This window comes from Fringilla coelebs (genome assembly GCF_963513975.1).
Source record: "Fringilla coelebs genome assembly, chromosome: 9".
Classification (NCBI taxonomy): Eukaryota; Metazoa; Chordata; class Aves; order Passeriformes; family Fringillidae; genus Fringilla; species Fringilla coelebs.
This window is the reverse complement of record NC_140067.1, coordinates 31,254,421-31,263,673: the sequence shown is the minus strand read 5'-3', so window position 1 is coordinate 31,263,673 and position 9,253 is coordinate 31,254,421. Positions and strand designations below refer to the sequence as shown.

At 43.5% G+C, this 9,253-nt stretch overlaps 1 protein-coding gene across 1 annotated transcript; it reads right to left on the bottom strand.

Annotated features, from left to right (window-relative positions):
- Positions 1 to 1,157: 1,157 nt before the first annotated feature.
- Positions 1,158 to 8,958, bottom strand: RGS18 (regulator of G protein signaling 18; the record flags this gene model as incomplete). Its single annotated transcript, XM_084211232.1, has 5 exons — positions 8,746 to 8,958; positions 7,986 to 8,087; positions 4,924 to 4,988; positions 3,735 to 3,901; positions 1,158 to 1,412 (listed from the first exon to the last, which is right to left on the bottom strand). The coding sequence occupies exons 1-5, from the start codon at positions 8,862 to 8,864 to the stop codon at positions 1,158 to 1,160; spliced, it is 708 nt and encodes a 235-aa protein (XP_084067358.1). The 5' UTR covers positions 8,865 to 8,958.
- Between the last annotated feature and the right edge of the window lie 295 nt (positions 8,959 to 9,253).

Below are 9,253 nucleotides of genomic sequence, written 5' to 3'. Positions count from 1 at the left end.
TTTAAGCAGGAAAATCAAATTTTTCCCCCACATCTGATCACAGCCTTTGCCCGAGTTAAAAAAAAGGAAAAAAATCTATATGAAAACTCCGCATGTTATGACTTGCCAATACGTCACCTACTTTTTGTGAAAGTGAGATTCTGCTCCAGAACTCTGGCCTGCTGTAAGTGAATTTTCTTTTGCTTCACCACTTAGTTACACCTGCTGAGGGTTTGGGGTTTAAAACACACACGGGGTCGCTGCGGGAGCTGGGGGTGAGGAGGGCTGGGCTGGGCTGTCACCACACAGGTGTGAGGAGCTGGGCTGTCACCTCATGGGGACACAGGTGTGAGGAGGGCTGGGCTGGGCTGTCACCACACGGTGACACAGGTGTGAGGAGGGCCAAGCTGGGCTGTCACCCCACGGTGACACAGGGGGGTTAGGAGGGCTGAGCTGGCCTGTCACCACACAGGTGTGAGGAGCTGGGCTGTCACCCCATGGTGACACAGGTGTGAGGAGCTGGGCTGTCACCCCACAGGGACACAGGTGTGAGGAGGGCTGAGCTGGGCTGTCACCACACAGGTGTGAGGAGCTGGGCTGTCACCTCACAGGTGTGAGGAGCTGGGCTGTCACCACACAGTGACACAGGTGTGAGGAGGGCTGGGCTGGGCTGTCACCTCATGGTGACACAGGTGTGAGGAGGGCTGGGCTGGGCTGTCACCACATGGTGACACAGAGGGTGAGGAGTCCTGAGCTGGGCTGTCACCACACAGGAGTGAGGAGCTGGTCTGTCACCTCACAGTGACACAGGTGTGAGGAGGGCTGGGCTGGGCTGTCACCTCACAGGTGTGAGGAGGGCTGAGCTGCACTGTCACCACACAGGTGTGATGAGGGCTGAGCTGGGCTGTCACCACACAGGTGTGAGGAGCTGGGCTGTCACCTCACAGGTGTGAGGAGCTGGGCTGTCACCTCATGGTGACACAGGTGTGAGGAGGGCTGAGCTGGCCTGTCACCACACAGGTGTGAGGAGGGCTGGGCTGGGCTGTCACCACACAGGAGTGAGGAGCTGCGCTGTCACCTCATGGTGACACAGGGGGGTTAGGAGGGCTGAGCTGGGCTGTCACCACACAGGAGTGAGGAGCTGGGCTGTCACCTCACAGGAGTGAGGAGCTGCGCTGTCACCACGCGGTGCGGTCCCGCCGCACGCCCTGCAAGTCGCTGAGGGTGAAGGAGCGGGAGCGGCGGCGGAGCGGGCCGCGGGCGGCGGGCCGGCCCTGCAGCAGGCCCAGGTAGGCCGCGGAGCGCAGGAAGCGCGGGTAGCTGTCCTGCTCCATCAGCCGGTACACCGTGCTCTGCGCCGCCTCGAAGGTGCTGCGCAGGGGCTGCCCCACGCTCTGGCTGGTGATTTCCTTGGTGTGAAAGTCCAGATTCACCTGGAGGACGAGGAAAAGGGTATTTGTTTAATGTACATTCATGGATATCCAGTATTATTATCTACAGCGCAGATACTGTACACCGGGAAAAAACTTTTCTGATAAGAGTGAAGCCTTAAGTTTGAGCATTCATATTTTCCAGGTTCTGCACTGTATTAGTTTATAACTCTGTACTTCTCATAAAGCGTTAGCAAGTTCTGTCCACAGCTTAGTTAGACAAAACAATGCTTTTCCAGCCCCAGAACTAAGGGCACTGTTGCAGCTTCAGGCTCAAAAAGTGCAAACAACAGCAAATGGAGAATAGCAGACGGGGAGGATGGCACTGCATCACCTGGAGCTGGAATTGGACAATAAACCCCAAGATGGAAATGGACCAAACCTTATAAAAGTGTAAAAACTTGTGACTTGTTGTCTATCTTGATGGAGCCACGCCCGGATCTTGTACTGCCCAAGGTGTATCCTGTGAAGGCCTTTAAAAATCCCTACTTTATTCCTTTAACTCTGCTCAGTCTCTGTTCTAGTAGCCTTTCAAGGCATCAGGAGGACCTTGAATCCCCCATACAACAGGATATTAACGCCACAGAATCGGTGTGCTCACCTTCAGTGGTGGCTCTCAGAAAGTCTCTACAAATGTATCATTGGTAACATGGAAAACTGGGGAAACAGAAGAAAAACTCTGATCTTTGACTATAAGTAACTGTCCAACAGTGATCACTGTATAGTCACAGCTTCCCAGCTTTGCAATACCAGACTATTACAGATCTCCCCTGCTCTCATGAAAGATTAAAGCAGAACTTGTTCTAGTGAGATGACATTAGTGAACAGTTAAAATTTCTGGTTTCTGTGTAGTTTGTGTAGTAGGAAGGTGAGAAAATTCTAATTTTTTTTTTAATTTAAATGGGTCTCTGGAGGCTTTAGATTAGGAAAGCATATCAAAATGACTATTTACTCCATGTGCTGCTGCATTCACCCTGAGAAATGTTTAATAGTATAAGAATTTTAATGAAGTAACAGGCACTGTTTCAAGCATGTTATTTTGAAAAAGAAGGTAGAATATATTAAAAAAATTGCTGGCCCAATCAAAAAGTGACTTCTATAATGTTTTTCTTTTCCTCCCTGAGAGGCACTTCTCATTTCCATACAACTAGTTGGAACAAATAGTCTAGATCTAAGAGCTGAAGTGCAATTAGTGATCAGAGAAGGGTCCACTCATCCAAAATTTTATGATCCCATCAAACTGTAGGCTCAGAAATTTGTGTAAAAGAGTTCTGCTGGACAAGGAGTCAGAGGAGATGTGCAAGCTCCAGAGCTGTGTGGTCTCAGCTGAACCCAAGGGAGGAAGTCACACCAAAGCCGAGTGTCCAGGGTGAACTACAGCATCTACCCTGCCTGCATCAAACTCAAGCATGGCAGAGAAAGAAATTGTTATGTTGCTATGACTTCCCTGCCCTGTCCTCTCCTCAGCTTTCTCCTGCTCATCTCTTTGCTTCAATCAGTCTCAAGCATTGACAGTGACAGCGCTTGTTACTGGCCCAGGGCTGCTTCTCCCCAAAGGCACACAGCAGGGAAAGGAAAGGAAAGGGACATATGTCCTTAAAAATAGGCATTTCCTAGGAAAAGCAGATCTGAATCCTAACGCAATCTATGGGAATTGCAGGTGGAAACTGCACCACTTTGCAATCATTTCACTAAAATGAGAATTATACCTTTTTCACCCTCGTTCAAGGAAGCAGAAGTTAGTGTTTAACTTCTCCTATTCTGGCAAATAAAAAATAAAGCTATTGGCAAGTGACATATTTGATCTACTCAAATGTGACAGAATTAAAGGAAACTGTAAGTCAAAAAGACCTACAAGCCTCACAAGAGGCTGCTTGTGATTTCACTGAAAAGTTGATGATCTCCCAACCTGTTCATCTCCTTTTTAGGGCAGGCAAAAAATGATTTCTTTTGTTCACTTATGAAGCCTTTCTAACACACTTCAGTAAAATGAAGAAGTTGGATATATGAAAACTTTTTTCATTCTTAGGATACTAAAAAAAGGCCTTAGTGTTGGTGAGGATTGTCATATCAACATCGTTTTGTGCTGACAGTAACACACCAGGGATATACAATTGGAGGCGGAGGGGTGGAAAAGGGAGAGGGAGTCAATCAAGACAAGACCATGCTCCTTACAGAGTTTTGACTTTTATGAAAGTCTTCTTATATCAGAGGACTGCAGGATTAGCTCTTGAAGCTGCTTCTGGGCATGCACTTCTTAAAAGAGAGTTTCACCAGATGCAGTTGCGTCAATCAAACACTGTGTATAATGAGGAAGGTCTTTACCTCTTTTGGAGCATCTTTCTGTATGAATGTTTCAAAAATGGTCTTGGCTTTTGGCAGAAGTTCATGTGCACTTTTGCTGTTCTTGTAATCCTCGCAGGCTATCCAGAACTCTATGTTCTCCTCACTGAACTCAGTTTTCAGAAACTTTGTGAAGGCATCCAGCCCAGCTACAAAAGGGAAAGTTTGAATTGCATTACAAAAATATATCCTTATCAGACAGTTACTCTTTCAAAGAGTCTGTGCAAGGTAGTAAAATATGTTTCGCTCCCTTGGAATAATACCACATTATAGATAATTATCCTAGAATACATAAATGCTTTAAAATAAGTGCCGTTTCTCCATTATGATCCTGCAACTCTCCTTACAGAATTCTCAGCATCAGTAAAAAAATGCTACCAAGATCTCATAAATTTACAAAAAACGTTAAGCAAAACATGCGGGAGTATGTGGAAGTGGTGGACTTTATTCCAGCTGAATATCAATTCAGGTTGATCAAAAGACTATTTGAATCTTTGCTCATAAGTAAACTACTCCTCAGCAGCAATTTAAAATGGATGGCTTTCAGCATCTCTATAATTGGCTTTATCCTGCTGTTATGCTGAGGATATTTTCTTTGCCAAGCATGCTGCATCTGTGGCAATTGTGTGGATGTGAACTGTTCAAGGAACAGATTTTAAAAGCCCACGGTGTCCAGCATTGTAGCTAAAACATACGTGTGGTCCTCCCAGATGAAAGCAGGAACATATGTGCATTTGATAAGTATGGGAGCAGCAGGGCCTCTCAAATGATGGCCAGCTTGGATCCAATCACTGGCTTAGAAACAAACTGCCAGGAGTGACAAAGTCTTTTCTTAAGTACATGGAGCATATGCAGTCAGAAATATTTGAGCAGTATTACGGTTAAATGTTCCTGTTTACTGAAGGGACTCTTTGCTGTCTGCTATATTACTTTGTTCAATAAAATACCAAACACAAAAATGATTTTAAACTATTTTCACAAGTTGACAGTAAGCTATAGCTGAAGAAGACAAGAAGAGCAGGAAACACATGCTGCCATAAATGACCCATCATACCTAGCTTAGGTAACTGGCATGTCTATTCAAGGGCATAACTGGATTTTATAATTTTCCATCTTTTACCATCAATTTTCCATCCTAACAGTCCGCATGGAGAGGGAAAAAACTACTGACCTTTCTCAGAAAGTAGTTTGTCAAAAGACTCTCCCCATTTCACTGCTTCTTCAGGAGACACACTGCTTAAGAAACAGAAAGAAGTTTTGAAGAATTGTTCCTACTGTGCATTTAGGAAGCTGTGTAACACACATTATCTTCACCATTGTGGCTCAGGACTGTTGCACAAAGCCTTTGATTAGATCATCTCACCAAGGGAGATCATTCTCTTAGGGGCTTCAGGAACCTTTCCTTTAACTCACTCTTGACATTTTTTCCTGCGGAGTTATACTTCTTTTCTCTTTTTATAAAAACATCAGAACAGAGGCTTTTCACTGTGGTATTTGTGTTGTCCTACTGATCTTTAAGGGAATTGAGACCATGTAGCATGGTAAAACTCATAGGGCAAGCAGGTCTTGTCAGCTATTTAAACTTGAGATAGTCATGCAGAGATGTAGTTTTGAATATGCTCACTCTGAGGCTGTTACCACAGTCTGCTTTTAATGAAATATGCAGAATTCTGTAGCCTGAAGACAAAACTAGCAATATGGTTTAGGTGTCAGTCTTACAGGGCAATAGCATCTGTAATGTGGTTTGTTTACCACAAACATTTCAAATGCCATGTTATTCTGAGACACTGTGCCTCATTTATAAAACTACTCATGTTCTTCATCAAGTATGTCAAGTTGCACGTGTTTCGCTTCAATTTTGAAAAATCTGCCCTAGGAAACAGCAAAGAAAGGGAAAAATAAAAGCAATTTTTATCTGTTGCTTTGTGGATGTGAATGTTTAGAACCATTTTCATTCCAGGACAAATCACAAGACCCTGAAAATGGGAGTAAGTGACTGGTCTGGGATTAGTTGATCAGATCAACTTCTTATGGACCAAACATTTCTGGAATATGATCCCACTTCCTCATCAAGGCTTGCTGTTCTGTTTCCTGATTTACACAGTTTGGGGTCCCTTGGCAGGGAGGAGGCACTTGAAGTTTAGATGAAAGGAAATTCCAATCTCTTTGGTAAGGAATTTAGGCCTATAATGACTCTGGGTTTGCACAAAACTCAAAAGGAGGCATTTTGTTGTGGTTTTTTTTTTTAATTTTAATAGGTGTCACATGTTTCATAGCTGAAGTATTTCCTTGCAGGAATGAAAACTTTAACTAGGGAGAAGAAAACAGTTCATGAGGAGAGGTACAAAGGCTGGAGAAATGAAATTCGGAAAAGCAGGGGTGTTCTGGAGTCAGGGAAAATGAGACCTCACTCCCTTACAGCGTTCATTCGTTATGAGAATTACAGAAAATACAGAGAACTCTGTCAGCTGCAGGTTCCTGTACCTACAGAAATTATTTTGGCCATAGTGAAAGATAAAGCCTTATGACTTTAGACCACATACTTAGTTCACAAAGGCATGAAATGCTGGAGAGGATCTTTGCTGGGTTTGGAAACTCCTACTGTGAGTTTCTGGTTTTCCTTCAGCATCTGCAACAACCCGGGAGCCTCACAGATCCCCAACACCTTAGTGTAGCAGTGAGTTTGTGCAATAATAGACAGAAACCAAGATTTTTTCTGCTTTGCTTCTTTCTAAATATGATAAGAAACTAATTTAAACTAAGAGATAGACATTTAAACTAAAACCAAACTTTTAAATGGACAGATTAATTAACTTTTCCACTATCACCCCAATTTCCATCCGCAGTGTTTTATTAAAATCTCTTTCTACTTATTTTAGTAACTCTGCATGAAATATGGAAATCATAAAAGCTAAGTAAATCACTTAATAAATTTCAAACTATTATCTCACTTTTTTACTTGAAAAAGTGTAAATTTGTTTGGTTGGGTTTTTTTCCATTATTGATAAATATAATTGTCGCTTTAATCCAAATATAAGACCAGCAAAAATCTACAAGTTTCTCTTCCATACAAGAACTGTCAAATCTCTGTTAGTCAGGCACCAGCTGAGAGTAACATGGTAAAAGACAGCTGGATGAATGAGGAAATGATGTTAAAAGGGGGAAATTCTTCAGCGAATTGTTACTGCTCTGAAAGTGCAGATTGTAAGAATGCAGTGAATGGCTGTACTTTTCATTAAATACCTGGGGTATATGAGCCACCCTTTACTGTCTGCCTCTGCTTTCTCTTTACAGATGCATCTTATGATTGTTTGACAAGTCTGCAACCAGGATATCTCAAAATTTGAGCAATAAACATGGCCTGGTTACTCAGATGCACCAGTGGGATTGTTTAGATACCTCCTCCTCAGCCACTGGAAGCAGAGTTGGGGCCCTTAGGTGACTTCTACCATGTGCTCATTAATTAGCATATTAATAGCTTGTAGAAGCAGCTCTGGTCAAAGCAGGCATCTTGGTTGGAAAGTGGGAACTGCTGGAACAAGAGAAAAGGCTGTGGTAAGCACTGAAGTGTTCTGGAGTGATTTGTGGTGTAAAGAAAGGGCCAATACATTTTTTAGGCCACAGTGTTGTAGAATTCTACATATTCCTTCTTCTCAGTCAGGACCTACAAATGCAATTCTTAATATAGCAGTGACATCTTGGTACTCCATTGAAGCGAGGAATTAAACTCTTATGGAAGTCAGTAAACCCAAGACTGTACTCTGCATCTTTATGGTAAATACTAGGGACAATACTAGCAGAGTGTATGAATTTTGGAGACAAGAGTGTTCAACCAATTACTGCAGTTACTGAGGAAATCTGCATTCACTATTTAACACAGCTATGGCATTTGTACATCACAGAAGTCTTTGGAAAACCTGTTTTGCCAGGAGCTGTATGACTTTCCTGCCAGCTGCATTTCTGAGTGGATTATTGCTCTATACAGTCAGTGGACCCATACCAAGGCTGCTGGCACAAGGTTTAAATCTCTCTGCAAATGTATGGGGAAAACACTGCTGATTATCTTGATGCATACCAGGTAATTCTGTAGCATGCTTGGGTTACACTGCTAAATTTTCAAAGTGTTACTCTGCCCAATCTGAATGCACACACATGGGTACAGGAAACATCCCAAGTCACACAGGTACTTCTTGGAGGGAATCCCCAACCAACCCAGTCTTTTACAATGTTTACCTTGTTGCTTTTGTCAAGTTTCCAGGTTTGCCAGGGTGATCACTTTCATGGAATTCCGGTTTATGCAGGAACAGGCTCAATCTATTTCTCTTCTGCTTAGCTCTACAACAGAATTGGAGTAGCTTTTCAAGAAACATTGTAGAAAGTTGGTTTTTCTCTCTCAAGCAGTCTCTGCTTCTGCATTATAGAGCTCCCTATTTTCACTTACAGTAATGCTGGTGTTACTTCTCCTAGATTTTTTTTTTTCTTCATCGCTTAGCACATACTTTGCACTGGCAAAGAAAAATGGAAATCCTTTAATTTTAAGCGTCCTTTTAATTTATTTTAAAGATGAGGGGCCAAACTTCCCATTAGAGAATGTAAACAGTTGGCTAAGCGTCTTCTGCTTTTAATGTTTCACAAAGAAAAAAGGAAGTATTGCTTCCTGTCATTTGAAATTTTTGAAAAAAGCTTTCCCGGATCATATTCAGGCTTTAGAGAAGCATTTCTCAGAACTTCTTGCAACCTCTCTTTCTTAGTATTTTTAAATCATTAATTTGGTATGTTTCTTGTCCTCAGAAAAAAGATAGTTCTTTGAGATAACTCTTCTTAAAGAGTTAATATTTTACACATACAATTTCTAGGACTGCAGTTCATGAGTTCTCATATATATGTCAAAAATGAAATTAACCGTGCTCTAAATTCACCCCCACAAACTATGCTAGAAGAGTCCTCCATGTAAACAGAACGCGCAGAAGGTCGGCCTGACCTGAACACTTACCCAGGCTTGCTTCCTTTGTGTGGTTCTTCCTTAATTGCTGATTTCATGACTTTGTAATAGGGTTTATCCTTTGAGGCAGAAATGTTGAGTTGGGGGAATAAAAGAAGTGGGTTCTCCATCTTCCTCTAGAGAAGCTTCCGGCAAGGTTCCCTTTGCTCCTCGCCCCCGGTGCGTGCTGGCTCAGGCTCTCACATGCTGCAGCAGCCTGGAGTGCCCTGGCCAGCCCCAGCCCTGACTCCAGAGGAGGTGGTGGCAGGAGGTGGCTCTGTACTGGCCACTGCAGCTGTGCCCACAGCGGGCTCTAAGGGAGCTCTGGTTGTGCCCTCGTCCCTTGGGGAAATGACACTGCAGCTCCACAGGGCTCAGGCTGCAAACCGCAGCCCAGAGCGGCGGCTGCTCCGCGCAGCTCAGCTCCTGCTCAGGGTAGGGGGACACCAGCCCATGCTCCCAAACACCTGTACGTGCCCTAGGCTCCCAAAATGAACCTTAATGAGAGTAATGCCGCATG